This window comes from Gracilinanus agilis, chromosome 1 (genome assembly GCF_016433145.1).
Source record: "Gracilinanus agilis isolate LMUSP501 chromosome 1, AgileGrace, whole genome shotgun sequence".
Taxonomy (NCBI): Eukaryota; Metazoa; Chordata; class Mammalia; order Didelphimorphia; family Didelphidae; genus Gracilinanus; species Gracilinanus agilis.
Genome location: NC_058130.1, coordinates 583,094,458 through 583,115,687, shown reverse-complemented (window position 1 = coordinate 583,115,687; position 21,230 = coordinate 583,094,458). Strand labels below are relative to the sequence as shown.

General features: G+C 35.9%; 2 protein-coding genes across 5 annotated transcripts in view; one reads left to right on the top strand and one right to left on the bottom strand.

The window, feature by feature from the left end:
• The window catches only part of LOC123239886 (myelin basic protein), a 52,151-nt gene extending 45,553 nt beyond the window's left edge, over positions 1-6,598 (top strand). For all 4 annotated transcript variants that reach the window (XM_044667233.1, XM_044667213.1, XM_044667225.1 and 1 more), the window contains one exon: positions 4,722-6,598. In XM_044667233.1, the coding sequence (XP_044523168.1) occupies positions 4,722-4,766 (45 nt within the window). In that variant the 3' untranslated portion in view covers positions 4,767-6,598. The remainder of the gene's footprint in view (positions 1-4,721) is intronic.
• Positions 6,599-16,931: 10,333 nt separating this feature from the next.
• Positions 16,932-21,230, bottom strand: part of ZNF236 (zinc finger protein 236) — a 214,280-nt gene continuing 209,981 nt past the window's right edge. The window contains exon 31 of the mRNA XM_044683430.1: positions 16,932-18,400. Within this exon, the coding sequence (XP_044539365.1) occupies positions 18,273-18,400 (128 nt within the window). The 3' untranslated portion in view covers positions 16,932-18,272. The remainder of the gene's footprint in view (positions 18,401-21,230) is intronic.

The window sequence follows — 21,230 nt, the reverse complement described above, 5'->3', positions numbered from 1 at the left end:
TATAATATCTGGATGCCTGCAGATGTGCATATACACACGCGTTTATATGTATAGTTAGAGACATATGTACACACACATTCATGTTTGTATATATTATTGTACATGTTCACATATACAAACACACATCTATATTCAGGCATTTACACACATGCATATTTTATATATTTGTAAATAGATTTTATATACACACACATATTTGTAAGAGTCAGGAAGAAACCTCTTCCTGAGTAGAACTCTAGCCTTAGACACTTCCTAGCTGTGTCACCCTAGGCAAGTCACGTCACCCTGTTTGCCTCAGTTTCCTCATCTGTAAAATGAGCTGGAGAAGGACATGGTAAACCACTCCAGTGCTTTGCCAAGAAAACTCTTAGAGGGGTCACAAAGAATTGGATAGGACTGTAAAATGATTAATGACAGTTTGACAACATTGCTTAGGATACCAGGAGATTCTGGGACTGGTTTGTGGTTACTCTATTAGTTTATGCCAAGAAGCAGGGCTCAGACTTGTCTTCTTGACTTCAAGGCTTATCCCCTATGAGGCAACGTTTCTTCCTCCCATTGGCTGAATTATCCAAATGATAATTTTGTTTATAAAAATGGCCTCAGAGAGAGGGAATCAGATGCTCGCTGTGGCCGAGTCTAAGATGGAAACTGTGTAGGGAGTATTGTAGTGTTGTTTATTGTTGGGACTAAAAGGAAAAAATGGTTAGAAGTGGCTGAAACATCACTGATTGAATCTGATGGAGCAAGGCAGTTTTGAATTAGGGAATAATTCGAAAGAGAGATTTTTTAAAAGAACTCTAGTTTCAGGGCTTTGAAATAATTACAGTAACTGGAACCAGAACTACAAAGCAATCTAAGCAGAGGCTGAGGCAGACCTGCTTTGAAGAGTCCAGAGTGAGTCATTTGCAACTAATATTATATGCAAATAATGAGGGGGAAAAGTGTGGGAAAGGGCAAAGAATATTCTCTCTGAAATCTTTCTCACACTATTAATTTGCTTAGCAAATCCTTTTTTCATAGATTATAATAGAGGGAAACCTGTCTAGGACAGAGAGACATAAAACAGACTTTTAATAGTAGAGAGACAATAAGGTTTTCATTACTCCTCTGGATTGATGGCTGAAGGATTTGTTCCTGTTTAATGCGCATCTGTATTTGGATTCACAATGTAGTCCATTGAGATGGCCAAGATTTAATGGCATCTAATGCAATCTTACATGTTCTCTTCTCTGCTTTTTCTACCATTGTTTCTCTTTCTTTTTTTTCTGGAGGAGAAGGAAATAGTGAAGGAAAGACGCTGGAATTTTGTCAGTTGTTTTGAGGAAAAGTGAATATGGAAGGAGATCATCGTGGTCTTTTACACTAAACTATGCTGTGTCCCAAATGGAAGCAAGAGGGTTTCTCATTTCCGTTTTAGATAGACAAGGACTAGGAATTGAATATAGAATAGGGCAACTTTCTCACAGATTCAAGGCCAGTGTTTATAAGAGATACAGCTTGCTGAGCCTGTGCCTCCTCATATTTCATATAAAGCAACCATTTCTTTCAGAGAGGTTTTTCGGAGACGTTAATGGGTAAAGAGAAGCCCATAAAGCACTTAGAGAAAAGGCCCGTTTCAAATGTCAAGACAATTTCTTGCCAGGTGCCCATAGCATTTTACCAAATCCTGAGATGGCATCTTTTCTTTAAGGAGACCTCTTCCGGCTCTCACACTGAATGATTTCAAATCCAAACTTCCTCACACATCCTTTCCCTAAATGGCTCGCCCCTCCCTGTTTTCTGTGAGATTGAAGTGGAATGGCTGCCTGGGCCAAGGGACTGTTGAAATCTGGTTATTCACAGGACTAACATCTCAAAGAAAGGCTCAGATTAATTTGCTGGTTACATTTTCAGGCAGATCTTTAAACAGAAGCAGTTTGGGCTGCCAAGAATTGCAGCTGGAAAGGAATATTCTGGGGAAGTAATAAGGTCTGGTTCAATTTTAATGCATCCCTGTCCTAAAAAAGTAAAGAAATTTAGCTTTAAAATTCAGTCTAGCATAGTAGAGAACAATGAAATCTGCACATGATTAAAATCCACCAAGCCAGATAACTCTGCCTAGTTAAGGGGATTTATTTTTTCCCTTAAAGTCATATGCTTTAAGCTAAGGTGTCCAATGACACATTCCAAAGTAAAGGTCACACGAGCTGATTTTAGATTTCTGAAGAAGCCGAAAGTGGCGCCTCAGAGAACACGTCAGGCAAACACTTTTAGCACAGCGAAATCTCAGTTTTTGCAATAAATGGTTATATAACTTTTTTTTTCTTACCTCTGCAGTAGAATTTAAAGGCATTCTGTAAAGCAACTGTCATTAAAAGCCTGCAGAAGTTGGAGGGAAACACCCTTAAGCCCAATATATGAAAGAACTCTCCAATAAGTAGGACCATCCAGTGAGGGAATGGGAGCTTTGTTAGAGAATAAGCTCCCTGTCACTGGTGGTATTCAAATCATTGAATGACTCTTTTTGGTTTTGTCCAAAAGAGATTCCAAAATTGTCTGAAAATAAATCCAACTCTAAAGTACTTTCCCAAACCATGAAGCTATTGGATCCTCTTGAAATGCAATTCCCCTAGTGCAGGGGTTCATGAAATTGTTTCTTAACTTTGATAACTATATTTCAAACTATTTGGCTTCCCTTATAATTCAATGCATTTTATGCGTTTCAGAAACATTTTTCTGAGAAAGGGTCCATAAGCTTCACTAGACAGCAAAAGAGGTCTGCCCTCATTCATATAGTCCATATCCTTGGAATAGCCTTCTTCCCTCACCCCGTAAGACTTCTCTTTAATAGATTATTTAAAGCGAGGCATATTTGTAGAGTTCTAAGGAGAAAAAAAATAACCCTCACATTACCCTCTCCCCAAAAAAGAATAGCCTTCATAAGCCTATGCAGAAATGAAAACTTGTGTGATTCCTTGTTAGTTTCTTTCCTAGGATATTTTGAGTTAATCCTGCTGCTGCTTTAAAATCATGCTTTCCTCCTTTTCATAACAGTGGCAGATATATAGTAGGATAAGAAGAGGCCCATAATTGTTAAAAGCTCTTTCATTTTCTTCCTGGCTGAGCGATATTTTGCTTTTCTGGGGCCCAGAGTCAAAAAGAAATTTGAAAAAACTAAAGAGGGTCTTAGTAGGTCAGGGACTTGTACATCTGGACCATAATAACACACGGGAGAAAGAATGAACATCGCAATTTGGATTCTTTCAAGTATTTCATCCCAGACTTGACAGAAAGTCAGGGCACTCTTTCCTTCCCAGGTTAAAATAAATTAATTAAGGATGACTCGTTGTGGCGTGGGAAGAGATGTCACAAAAATCAGAAACAGAGGAAGCATTTTTCTTTTTCTTATAGAGAAATATAACCAATAGTATTCATACCACTGGGCTAGAACTGGACCAGAATCTGGTTTTGCACCCTCTTCTCAAACCAAATTTCAATGGAAATCAAGAGATTGGACTAATTAAGCCTGCATTTAACTCAAAGGCACATTGAAATGCTTGCCATTGTAGTTTATCTGTCCCACAATGTCAAGCTAGGGGACAAATCAGAGAGAAATATTTTCTAAGGTCAACTGTTACTTGTTTTTTTTCATTTCACCTTTTCTTGGCTATCTTTAACTTTGGGAATGGCCATGTGCTTGTGGCTACTGAACTCTTGCTTTGGTTGAGATTGGCCCGGAGACCTTCATTTCATTTAACCCCCCCCCAAAGTAGCAATCACTTATTTATGACCATCACCGACAGAAGTAAATAGAAGTCCTAGGAGTCTATGTTGGGAGTACCTAATTCTAAAGGATGACATATCCTGCAGTGTTTGAAAATTCAGTTAACAAGAGCCAAAGGATAATCCCCAGAAGTGAAATTAAAGGTTCCAATGGAATGTTCCTGCTAGAATCCATCCTTCACACCATTTCCTCATTAAACTTTAAGCTCAGTTTTGATTCCTTCACTCCCCTACTTAAAACTTTTTAGTGGCTCCCTGCTGCCTAAGAAGAGAGGCCGACTCTTTAGTCAGAAAAGTCATTAAGACCTTCCATTCTGGCTCCTGCCTAACAAATATTGGTCAAGATTCTCCAAAACAACCTGTGCTTTTTGTCCTTCTTTGTCTGCATTCCCTTACTCTTCTCTCCCCCTCCCCTATGCCTATTGAAAGCTTGTCCCATTCTTCAAGTCATGGCCCCCTCCATGAAGCTTTCTCTTGTTCCCCTAAGTTAAAAATTATCTTTAATTGCTCAGAATAATTGCACTTTCTTTGTAGCTCATTTATGCACTCACGTTCTGTTTTGCATTATGGTCATTTGTGTATGGCTTCTTCTTTTATTTGTTAGATTGTAAACTCCTTGCAGTGATCCTGTCTCTTCCAGCTACTTGGCACTTAAGTGACTGTTGAACTTGAAACACTGGTGCCATGATTTTTAGTGGCCCATCTGTAGGCAGCCATCTATCCATACAATTATCCACCAGCTATCTATTTGCAAAGCCCTGCCCTAGGCACTGGGGTGAGACACAAAGGTAACTGACCCAGTTGCTATCATCACAGCTTAAAACACAAAGCACACAGCCGGCCAGCAAGGAGGGTCTGTATTTGTAGGCCTTCACGAAGAGGCTGCGTTGATAGATGTGTACAGGAGTGGACCACAATGAACTCTTGTCTAATCTTTGACATTTTCTTTTCCATAGGGAGGAAGAGATAGTCGATCTGGATCACCCATGGCTAGACGCTGAAGTTCTTCATTGTCTTTACAGAATTATGTACTTGGCTTCTTAATATAACTGCCTTAAATTTTTAATAATAGTCGCATAAATTACCTAGATAGACAAGCAATTTCTCACCTAATGTCTATTGAGTTGTGCATGCAGTAGGTAGAGCCAGACAACATCCCACTGGCAATTTCTGGCCAACAGTTGAATGGAACGGGAAAATAAGAAACACAAAGTAGCTTTAAGTGCTTTTTTATGTTTTAAAATAAAATAACAGATTCCTCAGAGTATTCATTCCACTTCAGAAGGCCCCCTTCCGCACCCAGAAATACTTTGGTCTTCATTTTATCAAAGCTCATTCCATCAAATTTCTCCGTCTTTGGATTTCTTTCTCACTGACCCAAATGCCTCCGAATGGCACCACAGAACCAAAGCTTTTGTTCCTGAGCACTGCCAGTGAAGACATGCCACTGTGGAAAACACATGTGCAGAGTTGGTATGGACTGTTGATCCAAGCTTACTTTGTTTTTCTTTTAATGCCCCATTCTCTCACCTCAAGGACACTTTATTTTTTCATAACAGGATTAGGCAGTCACAGAGTGGGTTTACAAATGTTAGGAGCTCCAGGTATGTGAAATGTGGGACAGGGCAGCTGTTAACAGTTTTAATGTGATAGAGAAAAGAGGGGGAAGGAATTCCTTCTAGAGTCGCGTTTGCTCATCACACCCAAAAAATTTGAATTCGCGTGTGTGGCAGAGAAAGGGAAAGGACGTCAAACTAGGGCTGGGCTATTGCCTCAAAACAGGAAACAAAAGGAATTTCCCAGCAAAATGGACAATTCTGAGTGTACACGTGGCCACTGGATGTCACTGCTGCTCCACACAGGCAAAGATATCATAGTATTTCTTTAGCAGTAATAAAACCAAGAAGGCTAGTTTCCTGTAATAAAATCAAGAATTCTAGTTTCCTGCAATAAAACCAAGAAGTCTAGTTTCCTAAAGGAAGCCCGCTCGCTAGCTAGGAGATTTTTAGATAGTTCTGCACATCTCACAGTAGCACTGATAGTTTTCTTGTTGGCCTGGCAGTGTCCAGCTGGTAAGCTGCTCTGAAACCATAAAACCAGTCCCAGATTTTTAACGGCAGTGCATAATAAGCCAGTCCCCAGTTACTGTGAAAACCTGACTACTATAGTTGCCTCCTAGAAATAAACTAGAAATAATGAATTAGACATAGACATGTAACTATACATGAATATACTGACCTATCCACATATGGTCTGGAAAGCACCAACCATATGAAAAGAATTTAAAAAAAGCAAAAGCTCTTCTGAATTGCACTCTTTTTCTAACTTAAATAAGCCAAATGTTTCTTAACATGAATTCTAATGTATTGATTGATCCAGATATTTTTGTTCTAGCATATCCTTTATAGCCAGCACTAGAGCATCCACTGTTGGCATCCAGCTTTCTTTAATGTTAATGGGTATCAAGAATAGCCAATGTTAATGACTCAATGCATTGTTTTTAATTCTCATTGACTTTGACATGTTTAGTGTCATTTAACGTGATGTCTGTTAACACGTAGCAATGCATGAAGAGAGGGTAAGGAAAAACAGGAACAAAGTTAAGGAGAAAAAAAAAAGCCTCCAAATTGTTCAGCAAAAAAAAAAAAAAAAATTCTATCTTTGAGCTAGGTTGCTGGATGTATTTTCTCTCTGTAGATGTGTTTTCTCTCTGTAGCTTCACCCCAAAAGTCAACTCTGCAATATAGTTGAGTTTAAAAGTCTACATTGTGCTCAAAAGTGGAAAAATCTTAAACTTTTAAAAATGATCAAAATAAAAATAATAAACGTTTAATGCTATTTGGATGCGATGTCTTATTTCACTATCTATGTCAAAGTTTTGAACTGTGGATGCTTGTAGGGCAGGGATTGTGGGTCTTCTCAAGAGCTGATTTTTGTAGCACTTGCCATGATAACAAGGGCCTGCATATCCTTAGAGACTCTTAGATAATATTCATTATTAGAGTGGCTTAGATAATGATAAAATAAAGGTACCACCATAAGCAAAGGGGATTCATAAACATAGTTTTCATAGCAACTATATAAATATTTAATTCGCATTTATAAATGATTAGCATCTGAGCAATCCATAAGGGTCATTTTGAAATGCTTTTGGGGTGGGGGAGCTTTAATCTGTTATATATGTGGGTATTGTCAAACTGACGTTGAAACTCGCTTTTTTATTCACCTTTACTCACCCCAGTTTCTTGGAAGTGAGGAAGAGGGACTATGGGTTCCTTTTTTATATCTGGCCATTTCTGACTTATAGGAGAAAATGTAAAGGATAGATTTTTTTTAAAATCTATAGGCATTTACAAAAGAAAAAGTTGATCTGGAGACTTGCTAGTTTGAAGATCTAATTCATTCAAGGAATATTTCCCGAGATTCTACCTTGTAAAGAGTCCTTCTCCTAGGAGTGACAAGAATTATACAAATGAATGAGACAATGCTTGTCTTTGGAGTTTATTATTTGGGGGAGGGGGAAGAATAAAAGAGAACACAAGTACACAGATAACTGGTACATAAAGCAGAATCTAACTGTGAGAAATATAAAACTGATGGAAATTTGGAACAAGGAAGATTCATAACTGCTTTGGGTGTTCCAAGGAGAACACCAGTAAACATATATCACACCATCAATCACAAGTAAAGATAAAGGGACAGTTTTCAAGGCAAAAAAAAATGAGCAAAGAGGAATGAAGAAAGGGATGAGTTTGAAACTATTGAGTATTTCAGTGTGGTTAGAATATTAAATGGAGTGTAGTGAGAGAGAAGGATAGAAAAAGACTGGATGATCTAAGGCAGTGGTTCCCAAACTTTTTTGGCCTATTGCCCCCTTTCCAGAAAAAATATTACTTAGGCCCCTGGAAATTAATTTTTTAAAAAATTTTAATAGCAATTAATAGGAAAGATAAATGCACCTGTGGCCATCATTACCTCCCTGGATCGCTGCAGCACCCACCAGGGGGCAGTAGCGCCCACTTTGGGAATCACTGATCTAAGGGTTGTGGGATAACCTTGTTCACCAAGTCAAAGGAGTCCAGACTTAATTCTGCAAACAGTGGAGATTAATAAAAGTTTCTGAGAAAGGGAGTGGGAAGTTCAGAGCTCTAAGCAGATTGATTTAACAGTAGTGTGTAAAATCATTAAGAACAATCAGGAGATAATGGAGATCGTTTAAAAGGTACTGCAGTCATCTGGGTCATGAGCAATGAGAACTTGAACTAGAATAGTGGTTGTGAAAATGGAAAGAGAATAGATGAGAAGTTCTTGCAATAGAATGTGAGTTTTTCAAGGGCAAGAACTAATTTTTATTAATTTTTGGCTTCATATCCACATGCTTAGTACATGCTAAAATTTTTGCTTAACAATTATATTTAGATTTAGAAGGCAGAATCAGTAGGACACCATGACTGAATGATGAGGGATAGATGAGGGAAAAGATAACTCCAATTAATACTAAGATCTTCCTGTGTGAAAACATTCCATTTCTGCCCTTTTTTTCTTTTTTGGAGAAGGAGAAATCACGTAAAGCTCAATAAACAATTCATAAAAGTTTTTATAAATATTTTTGGGTTATTAAGATATCTAGTATATTTAAAACAAATGTAGTTAAGGGGTAAAATCTAGTTGCAGTACATATCCACAATTATAATAAGATATTGTGGTAAATAGCTTAATATGAGAATGAATGAAAAGGCATTTATTAAATGTTTACTATGAAAAAAAACTGGACAAATAGAAAAACTAGTGCCTACTCTCAAGGGGCTCACATTTTAATGGGAGTAGACAACACATATAGAAAATTTCAGATTCAAGTCTGATGGAAAGAAGACCATGGCCATTAAGGTGCAATGGCAAAGTATATGTTAACACATTTAACTTCATTTCCATTGATAAATCATTCATTTCTGATATTAAACCATTTGACAGTGCTAAGAACTTTGGTATCCAGAACCTTTTCTAGCCTTCATCATCTGGGTGCCGTAGCACTAGAATCAGTTAACAGGCCACATCTTCATGGGAGATTGCTTCCTGGGGTGATGGCTTCTGCAACAGGGCTGGAAGCAGTCATTAGTCCAGGACTCTTGGGCTTACCTGCTAAGGTGGTAGTCAATTGGTATTTGGTGTTGGTAACAGCAAGGAAGGTGGGCCTTTTCTCCACAGTGATTGCCCAAGCTGGAAGGGGTCTGATGCATACTATCATTCCCAAGGCTCTGTATTGTCTCCCCTGGGATCAGAGAAAATGCAATGGTTGGGAAGGTGATACTGGTTTGACCTGGGTGGCACACATCACCTCCTGTCTTTGCCTAGGGGTGCCCTCTTATTTGAGCTAGGCTGGCTTTCATGAGACAATGAAAAATGAAATATTTAACCTTTGAATCCACACCCAAGGAAATTGGTATAATTTTTCTAGTTCAGTTAGTTACAAGTTATTTGCTAAATGGAGTCAAAGCCACATGGGTAAACGGGATCAACATATAAAATCCCATGAATGACAACTCTGCAACCCACCTCCAAGCATTGGGAAGTTTACTAAGCTTTTCCCCCCATCAGATTCATGGGAAGAAATATCTCTAATCAACATCTTAATTTACAGAAAATGCTTCTCCCCTCATTCAATAAAGAATTTAAGGATCACGTTTTCCATTATAATACAGAGTAGATCAATTTATACAGGAATGAAAGGACAGGAAGACAGAATTATGAGGCGATTGTTAAAGGTGCACACTGGATCCAGAGATGATCATTATGGACAGTTTTAGAGAAACAAGGTAAAGGATGAAAGGATGAGCTGGAAAGGAAATACTGATGTAAAAAGTGTGGAAAAAGAAGAGTAGATAAACATTTTGAGGACAATTTTATGAGAAATAACTATGTTATACAGTTTTTCAATTTATACTTTTCTGCTCAATATAAACTAATTCCACAGCTTTGAATTGGTTCCTTGTTTCCCCACCTCCCTCAAAAATGCTTGCATGAAAAGACATTTGCTAATATTTCTTTCTCCACTGGGAAGTTAAGATATTAAACTCAATACTCAATTCTATCATTGTATATCTATACTGTACAAGTTCTATGCCAGGCATTGCAGGGGATATAAAGAGGAGTGAAGCTCAGTTATGGTTCATAGTGTAATAGGAAGTATAAGTACATAGCTATACCATAGGATGGGATAGAACATTTCCATGGACATAATAAAAATGCTACAGAACTTTAGAGGGAGAGGAGATTTTGCTTGAGAAATTATGGATGGTATCTGAGCAAAGGAGACGAGAAATGTGCATTGGGAACTGATCTTGCAGTGGTGTATATGAGCCATTGCAGTAGATGAGATGGAGGTGGGAAAACCAAGAGAAAGCTTAAGTAGTCTAAGTGAGAGAGAAGGATGTTTCATCTAGTATGGCAGCAGTAGGAATGGAAAGGATAAAAAAAGAAGCAGAATTAGTAGGATTTAAGATCCATTTGAAAGTGAATGGCAAAGTCACGGCAAAAAAGACTATATATAGCACCAGCCAGGAAGATGGCATTGGTGTTGGGAATAAAACCATCAACAATTTTATATTATGGACTACATCTTCAAAATTTAGGACCTTAAGCGCATTGAGGTGACTAGAGAAGCTGATGTGGGACAAAAATAGTATTGAAATTAAACTTATACTATTTTCAATGATGTGATCATATATTCGAAAGGATTCACTGCATAGGCAGATCAAATGTTATTTTTCAGGTAATATTATTTCAAGTCAAATCAATAAGTGTTTATTAATCAATATACTATTGTAAATTGTACTCTACCAAGTGCTGGGAATGCAAAGGAAGGCAAACAGTCTCTGTCCTTAAGGAGCTCACAATCCAGTGGGGATGAGAGAGGATAACAGGGAAATGACTATGTGTAAGTAAGATTTTATACACACAACCACATGCATACATATGATAAATTAGAGATAATCTCAAGACAGAAGGTATTAACATTAATGAGTACCAAGAAAGGCTTCTTACAGAAAGTAAGATTTTAGCTGAGACAAAGAAGTGGAGCCAGCCTACAGAGGTGAGGAGGGAGAAAAAGGTGGGCATATGGGGGAGTTATGACTTGGAATAGGGAAATGGCATGTGTGTAAGGAATAGCAACAGTTACAGGACTGTAGAGCATACTGGAAAGGTAGGAAGGGGTCAAATTCAGAAGGGCTTTAAAATCTATCTTATTTAGTCCTTTCAGGCATGCCCAAATCTTCATGAGAGTTTTCTTGGTACAGATACTGGAGTGGTTTGCCATTTTCTTCTCCAATTAATTTTATGTCGAGGAAACAAGGCAAACAGGGTAAAGTGGCTTGCCCAGGGTCACACAGCTAGTAAGTGTCATAAGGCAAAATTTGAACTCAGGAAGATGAGATTCCAGGTCATGTACTCTGTCCATCTGGCTGTCGTAGGAAAAGTCATGGAGGATTTTTAATTTGACTGTGGAGTCATAGGAGTTTATTAAATAGAGGAATGACATGGTCAACCCTATATTTCAGGAGGATCATTGTAGTAACTGAATGGAGGGACTGAAGAGGGGAAAGACTTGAGTGAGGACAAAAAGAGTTACTTTAATAGTCAAGGCATAAATAAGGTGATGAGAACCTAAGAATGGGTTCTAGCAGTATCATATGGGGAAGACTGAGAAATGAAACCAATAGGACTTGGTAATATATAGCACTGAGAGTCAGGAGTCAAATTTGGCATAGAAGTCATAAGTCTAGGTAACCATGAACTGAAAGACATACTATCCCCACAACTCTAGATAAATTATACTTGAAATAAAACATATTTCAGAAATTTGATTGTATTTCATGATATGGATTTTCCCCATAAATATTAATGACTAAGTTTAAATAGGAAATAAAACACTTTGCCAATAAAGATGTTAGCTCCTTGAAGGAAAGGGTTGCTTTTTGCCTTTATTCCCAAAGAGCAGAGTGCCTTGGCACTTGACAGATGCTTCATGATTTCTGGGACTCAAAAGTATGTTACTAGCTAAACATTAACTTTTTTTTTTTCATTTTAAATACAGAATCCATGAATTCTAGAGGGGAAATGGACTTTGGCAATTTGGTCCAATATACCTCAATTGACAAGTGAAGAAATTAGATTTAAAATTAAGACTTTTTCAGGGTCAGACTACAAGTAACAAAGGTATCTTGATTCCTAGTCTAGTCTGCTTACAACATTCAATGGATAGGCCTATTGTTTCTCACTGTGGGTAAGTCTTGCTGGTAGGAAGACAAGGAGGAAAGAAGCATTTATTAAACACCTACTATATGCCAGGAATGTGTCAAGCCCTTTTGCAGCATTATCTCATTTGATTCTCACAACAGTGCTAGTGTTATTAATATCATCCCTATTTTGCAGTTGAGGAAACTAAGGAAAACAGAGTTCAAAGAGATTTTCCCAGAGTTGTACAGCTATTAAGTGTCCAATGTCAGATTTGAATTCTTGTCTTCCTGTCCCCAGGCCCAGTGGTCTATCCCCAGTGTCACCCAGCTTATACTTTTGTTTCCATGAAGCAGTCCAAGATGTTGATACTTCCAATTGTGTTGAACATGTGTTCATCAGACCACACACTTAAAGCTAGAACCATCTAGCCCAATTCCTCCCTTTATAGATGAAGAAACTGAAGCTCGGTGAGATGAAATTACTTGTTCAAGGTCAAAAAGATAAGAAAGCATTAGAAATTAGTTTTGAACCCAGAATCGTATTCCTTCCACTGTACTAAGACTGAACAAGCACTTTCAGTATTTCATCTCAGTAAATTCAATGCTCTGCAAAAACTCATTTGGGAGATCTTTGAACTGCTGGCACTGGGAACATTTTTTAAATTGAAGAAAAACAATGTTAGAAATAAAACTTTTTTCTTTTTCCATTTAACAAAGGCATTGTCTTCTGAACACCAATGTAAAGGTAACACAGCAAAGCAGTCAGTTGGGAAGGAATTGGAAGTCTAGATTGTAAAGCTGGAAGAGCTTTGAGAAGTCATTTAAACAAAATCTCTCATTTCACAGATGAAGAAATTGATCATTGTAGTTTTGGGGCTGAATTATTCTAGAAGTTTCCTACACTAGTTGAGGCAAAAATAAATTCTTATTTTGGTATTTTAATTGGACAATGAACATATTAAAAACTCTTAAAAGTATCTAGGATCATAAGACCATAGATTGTTTCTTCTTTTTTTTAAACATATGAACATGAAAAAAAGAAATCACTATCAAGAGACTGAGTCTTTTTGTGTTATTCAGACCCATAGTATAATACACAGCCATTAAGAATGAAAAGTTCAAAATGCATTGCTGAAAAAAAAATCAGATCCTTTTTCTAACAAGAGCAATAGGGGACACAGTCATCAAATATGACACTGATTCATAAATGGAATATAGGTTGGTTGCTTCCATAGGCTTGAGAGAGTTACCTTATCAGAATTCTCTCATTTTGGCAATTTTTCTGCTCCTAGGAAGTTTAGGGTACATGGATGCTAAACTGGGCCTGATGTGCTCTTAATAGAATCTAGATTTGTTCCATTGCTTCTGAACCCAACGAGGTCACTGTTAGTCTAGACCAGCTCTCTGACAACAGTGTAGATGGAGAGGCATGCGTTTTTCTTTTTGCTCCTTTTAGCTAGAAATGCCTGCTCTTAGTACCCTCTAGGTATAGTAGCACTGGGGTATGGATGGGTTTGTGGATAGTAGAGTAACACTGTTCTTCAACTTGGAATCCACTGCTTATATGCCTTCTCTATCAATAAAAATGTGAACTACTATGCCTGTAACCACTTTTCTTTTGTTCTCAAAATTCAGTTTCTGAGAGAGAAGAATATTCTCAACTAGAAAAATAAGGTCAGAAGCAAACATTTCAAATATATGAAACATACGTTTAAGAATATTTCACTAATATGTAGAACACAAAATAAGAATGTCTACAAGTTTCAAGTATTGGGGGACTCTGTCTAGAGCAGCAACTGTTTTGTCTGTGTATAGACAAGCTTTCAGTTTTTGAGACTTGTAAACTATGATTTAAGACAGGCAGTCAATATGTTTAGGTTAAATATGTTGTTTAAAAATGCATAAAAAAGTAACTGATGGAAAACATCCATTTGAAACAAAGTAATTTTCCCCTAAAGCACAAAATAATTAAATATGCAGGAGCTTTTTAATAATATAAAATACTATTTTTATTTTCAAAGCCAGTACATTTGGCTTTGGCAGACTGCTTATGCATTTCTAATACAAAATTGGATTAAATAAATATCATCTGATGTATAAATAAACCATGAAACCAATTTGAAGGTAAAAAAAGTAACTTTTCCATAATTTAAAAAATTAACTTTCTAAATTTTCTATAGTTAATCACCAAGAACAGATCACTCTGTCATGGTAGAATTTGTAAAAGAATAAAACACAAATCCTGATTTCATCAATACAAAAGTCACCAAGCTATATATATAGCAATATACACAAAAGATTAAGTAGCAATGTTTGTAAACTACTTGTTTCTTCCATAATTTACATTGAGTAACTTGTATTTTAATTGTTTTAAACATCTGATTAGCCATCCACATAAAGAGCTATAATAGTACTTCTGTGTATTTTGAAAGAGAAACTGAATTCAAATCTGTACAATATTGATTGAATTTTTCACATGATTCATCAATTTTGCCAAGATAAATGGAAGCATCTACATCATGGATAGGCTTGAAAAGTGCAACATTTTCATTGTGCTACTAAAAATTATTGAAAGGTAAACAAAATGGTTCCATAGGCACCCTAGCAAGGATATCATATTGGGGCAAAAACAAAAAAAAAGCCTGATTTTTTTCTATAACTAGGCCGTTAAAAAGTCTGAGAAGCCTAAATGATCTGAATACAAATGAAGTGGGGGGAAAAAACCTAACAAACCAAGAACCTGGATCAAATTACCACTTAAGAGGATTTTACACTGACTACTTCAATTCCTACATTATAGTTTCCAGGAAACTATTTGTAATAATCACATCTTTGATTGACCATTTTTGGCTCGACTATTGGAGAGTTAAGCTTCTGGGCACATCCTTAAAGCTAAAACATGTTCTTCAAATGAATTTTCACAACTATGTAGAATTATGCATTCCTATTAAAGAAGATGTCACTCACATTAACTTGTCTGGAAATTATTTGGCATTAAAAAATGTGTATTTCAGAATCACAAATGTTACTATGAAAAAGGAGAATTCATGTGAAGAACACAGACCAATTCTTCCTTAATGAGTACACTTGTGCATGTATCTACAGCACATAAATTATTCCCAGTAGAATTTGTAAAAGGATAATTTTTTCAATTGCTACAAATGAAACATTTTTTTCTAGAACCCTTAATAATTTCTACTTAAATGAATGTGTTTTCATTTAGTTTTAGTTTTGGGGGTAACTAAAATTTAACTGGATTTTTAAAAGAGAGATTATTTGAGAGCTTAACTTTTCATTTTAAAAAGTTTTTCTTAACTTCCAGCCACTAGCACTGTAAAAAATTATGAACCCTGTTATCCTTCCTTTATATTACTAACTGAACTGAATATTAAATGAAATACTTTTCCAAAGAAGCCATACCCCGGCTTTAAGTTCAGTACTTTGAAATGAAATTATTTCATATTAACTATGTACTATATAATTATTTTACTGCAGAGGCATCTTAAGTATAGGACTGTCATAGGTTTGAAAGCGTTCATTCAATTTTCAGATGTGCTTGATTTACTAACTAGAGCATTGCTTAGGATGATCAGTGACTAAAAGAAACATGAAATTATCTGGGCAAGTATGCTACTGTCTGAGCTCTCATTTCTTGCTTGCATCTCATCTTCCTGAGAGAGATGGTTTATTAATGTATTTTAAAGTTTATAATGTTTATAAGTGGAAGTAAAGAAAAATGTCATATTTAAGGCCAAACTGAATTAGGTTTTGGTTCTTCCTTAAGAAACTGAAATATCTAGTTCAATCTATAAACTTAACTTATATTTAAAGAGGAAAATGGTCCTATTTGGATAAATTTTTTTCAACCACACCTAATAAAGCACATCATATGTTAATATCACAATATGAGAAAAGGTATTCCTTCTTAGTACACTCAATCTCTGAAACCCTGCTTATGTCCAAGGGAAAAATTCTTTAAAGAAAAATTTAAAAAATATTATATTATAAAAATCAGCCTTATAAAGATTAGTTTAAATTGTTTTATAATCCTCATATTCCAAGGAATTTTATTATATAGGAGCAACTATTAATATTAAGACAACAAACCTGAAAAATTACATTTGTAACTGAAAATGTAAAAATTAAAAAGATTTTTTTGCTCATATAAACTGGAAAAAAAGTCACAGAATAAATGGTAGATAAATTTCTCTTCTCTCAAAATCCTTCTTGCCAAACTATCATTAGGTTTTAAGTTTGTCAGTTAAGGCCTTCTGCATGTGTCAAACTAGACATAACAAACAGACAGAAATTGAGCAACTATCAGAAGTTCAATGTTAAAATAAACAAACAACTTCAATGTCGGGCATGCTCATAAAGTCACAAATATTTATCAAGATTCCTAAAGTAGTGCCATACATTGTTTCAAAGGAAAAGTGCATAAAAAATAGAACTTCTACCAGTCAAGGGCAATTACAATTATCCAAAACAAATTGTTTGGAGTCAGGCTTAGCGCTGACGTTCACTAGAATCCTCAGGATTTATATAAATCCAATACCACAAGAAGATTAATTCAGGTTTTCAAAAAAACCAAACTTTTCCCCAAAAAATATACAATACACAAAGCAGTTTGGAAAAAAAGTAATATTATTTAACATTTTCTGACTTAAATATTTCCACATAACAAAAGGTATTTTCATATCACCAACTATATTACTTATATACATATGCCAAAAGTTAACAAAAGAATCAAAAGATGCCCTATCAAAATAACAGTGAAATGTCTCTTCCTTCAATGACTTGAAATGATCTTGTGTCTTGGTACACACAGCCCACATAATATTTACAATCAAACAAATGTGTTTTCTGAAACTAAGGTAGCAATGTGGGCACATAAAAGCAATTATTTTGAGGGAAATAAAATAAAACCCAGTTTTATATTACATTATAATAAAATGAATATTCATTTATTAATAAAATGAATACAATACTGATCTAGAAGTGCTCATGTGAAGTTGAAAACTTTGATGAACTCTCTCTATAATTGGGACTAGTACTATATTTACAAAATATACTGTTCAGCCACACAGAGGCCCATATATCTGTATATATACATACATATTTATATATAGAACATATAAATAATCTTAAAAGAACAAACTAAAATGAAGCAAAGAATTTTCCATCTTTGGAATGTTGAAAGGATGACTTACACTAGACTCCAGTATAAGGTTTGAATTTGGTTATGGATATATTTATGTGGCACCTTTCAGGAAAAAAAAAATTAAGCAGTTTGCTTAGGCAGTTTCATTGAAATAAAAAAAAACAACATACACAAAGGAAAAATACCGGTGCATTTCTAGATTTTTACAGCTCGGAAAAATATTATTTCTTGGGATAGCCTGAGCTATGGGAGCTTCAGTGCTGAGAGTCTAGTTTAATAGGGTAGGTACCTTCTGCCTTCAAAATATGGCTTGTGCTTTCTGCAAGAATCCAACTCAAGGAGCTGAATATATTTTTATGCAGTATATATACTAATACTAATCACTTTTGTTAGGACAGCTTAGTTTTTACTTGTACTTTAGATTCACCCTTTGCACTCTACTTGTTATTTTCATGCCCCAGATACTATATGCTAACTAATGATTAGTTACTTTTATTTGAGAGAAAATTGGTCCAGCCATCTCTCAGGATATCAGTTTAATTAATTTACCATAACATAAAAGTCATTTATTACCACTAGCCAAAATGTACAGAAAAAAAATGAGCAGGGGGAAAATATTTCACTGTGCATTGCACATTCTTTCCTGTACTTCATGCTCTTATCATATTTTTAATATTAAGCTAGGTTTCTTATAACAGAAAGTGTTAAGTATCAATTCTCATACTTTCCCCATATTGGCAATCTGCTAATACAATGAAATCACACCCCAATGATAAGATCCAATGAAAGTTTTTTTTGTTTTTTTTTTTTTTGTTTGTTTGTTTGTTTTCTAAACAAGATATATTGGCTGTGGATTAGAAGATGAAACTGCCTGTTGCATTACCTGAGTTCGTTGATTTGTTGATCAATGAGCACAAAACAGTTTACCTTTTTCCTATTTTCTCCTACAAGCTTATGAAAGACAATGATTCTTTAAATAATGTTTGATAACTAAAAACCACATATTCTTGTTAACATTTTCAACACGAAGCTTCAAACAAAAAATCCAAATGCTTTTCTCTTTTCAAAATTTAACTTCAGAAATTTTGTTGTTGAAAGTATTATTTAAATTATCATCGAAAGACGTTGGTTAGGCTCTGCCATTCATTTGAGGTTTCTTGACCAACTTCTTCCAAATGGAGCGCACGATGGAGATCTTCCCCTTCTTGCTCTTGATGACTAGCTGATTCCTGTAAAGTACCTGTTAGAGAAAAGCAAATGAAGAAAGTTTAAAAACAGCAATGTCTCAAAATTAAAATTAAGATAAATAATTATGAAACATCATGATCTGATTTCTACTTTCAAATAAAAAGTAAAGAGCTACAGATGAAAAAATGTCTTAAATATTTATCATTACTTTGTAAATTGATCCCTTTAAAGTACCCACAATGTAGCTGAATACAATTACTCACTATCCAGACTGAATGGGGAGCTTGTATTATTATTTCAATAGCATAGCATTTTATGTAAATGGGTACATATTCTCATTTAATCCTCACAACAACCCTATGAAGTAAGTAAATTATAATCATTTTTATAAATGAAAAACTGTATTTCTTCCAATTCTAGGCAAGGAGAAAGAGAAAGAAAAAAGCACTGCAGGTTAGATGCAATGTAAAAAGGAAAGCATGGCCTCTGCTTCCCTCCTCACCCCCCAAGCTTTCCGTTCTCCATGTACACTCTCCATGAACCAGGCCACTTCACCAGTAAATATTGCAAGCTTCTCCATATATACTCCTTCTCTAAATCTTACTAGTCTGTATCACAAATAAATTTAAAATACAATTAATAAAACAATTTGATTTCTGTACAGAGAACCCAGAGGGTTATATAAGAACCCTAAATTCATTTTCTTTAACTTCCCTTTTCTTTTCATTGAAATTTGGGGAAATAGAGAGTGGGAAAGTTTTAAACTATATGAATATAACCTGAGTCAGGCTAGAAATATACCTGCTGCTACTTGGCTATCTACTTGAATGGGAGGTAGAGAGAAGAGGTAAAAATACATTGAGAAATTCTATATGGGAGGACTACAGAGCAAAATCTCCTAATATAGCTCTAGATAATTTCATTCTTTTTTTTTTTTTAAACCCTTGTACTTCGGTGTATTGGCTCCTAGGTGGAAGAGTGGTAAGGGTGGGCAATGGGGGTCAAGTGACTTGTCCAGGGTCACAGAGCTGGGAAGTGGCTGAGGCCGGGTTTGAGCCTAGGACCTCCTGTCTCTAGGCCTGACTCTCACTCCACTGAGCTACCCAGCTGCCCATAATTTCATTCTTTTAGTAAATAAGTGACTTTTAAAGTATGGTCTTAATGAGAGGAAGCAATCCTAGGATTAAAGACACCTGGGACTTTTAGATTTCTAGCATTTAAGTATGAGTCCCTATTCTTTCATTTAAATTCTTCAAATCATTATGTGCAAGGCACTGTGTGAGATTTCATTCCAGATGAATTGGTGGAGAAGTATCATGAAGTTGAAAAATACCATGAGGTACTGTTTAATTGTGACATTTTTTAAGTATATATTAAGCAGCATAGCACAGTTCAAAGGGCTAAGATTAAAGAATGCTAGGTCTGTCTTTTCACTCTATCTTCATGGAACTATGAAAAACATATGCATTTTTGTCATTCAGTCCTGTCCAACTCTTCATAGCCCCATTTGGGGTTTTCTTGGCAAATATACCAGAGTGGTTTGCCACTTCCTTCTCCAGCTCATTTTATAGATGAGGAAACTGAGGCAAACGAAGTGAAGTGACTTGCCCAGGATTACACAGCTAGGAAGATTTGAAATCAGGAAGTTGAGTCTTTCTGACTCCAGATCTGACACTCAATCCACTGTGCTACCTTGCTGACTCCTCATATATACAGACACAATAAAAACTGATAGGTAGTAAATGCTTACGGTTCGGATCAATTATTTTCAAAGCTGAGAACAGGGAGAAGATACTGGGGTCAACTAGGATGATTAATTATGATGATGACAATAACTATTCACACATCAACTGTTTTTAGGTTTGTAAAGTGCTTTTTCTTTAAAGTCTCTATGACCATGTTGGCAAACCTATGGCTCACATACTTCTGTATGCCAGAAGGAACTGCTCCCCTCACTTTCTCCATAAAGCCTGAGGACATTTCTCACATGCCTTGCCCAGCAGCCCAACTTGAGCACTTCCTCCCTCCACTGTCTGGGGTAATGTGGGGGCCGCTCACATGCGGAGGGAGGATGCAGTTGGGCATGTGATCTCTAAAAGGTTCATCAATGCTGCTCAAATTTAGCGGGTAGTGTAAGCACTAATGTGTCTCCTTCCCACTCCCCAAGCCCTGCTTTAATATGAAGAAATAAGAGCCTTACAGAGGTTATAGTGATTGCAATGAGGGCTCCTGTTTCCAAAGCCAAGGCTTCTTCCTATACCATTTCGTGGACAATTATATTTAAGTTTGGCCATAAAGAAATTAACAAATGTAGATGGGGCTGGGCAGGGGTCAGAAAGAAGCATTCAAGATGTAGGGAAGAAAGTTTCCTCTTGGCATTCAGAAGAATGGCCTCAACAGCTTTTAGAATAACAAACTTTTTCTTATAACTTTCAATTCTACTAAAGCAGACAAAAAAATAAAGACCCAGGGCCTGCTGAAGGATAAGAGAGGAAGAAGAATTTAAAATGAACAATAAATATTTATTGACTTGCTTTCTACATTTTGTGCACATCTTTGTGCTATGTGTGATGGGAAATAGAAAAATATATAGAACAATAGTCTTTAAATGAATGTTTAATGTATTTTAGGAACATTAACAGATACCCTCAATTGTCTGAACCAGGAAATGGGGTACAGCAGAGCTTTACAATATTATGTATAGCACATATATAAGAGAGAATATAGAGGGTTAGTTTTAGAATCAAGAAGAATTCCTATATATTAGGGAGAATGATTGCATATTTCTATGTCTGGGATGTTGGTCAGAGATTCCATCCAGTCTATTGCTTTTTGCATTTTCTTTAACCATAAATATTCCAAGGAATATTTTCCTTTTGAAC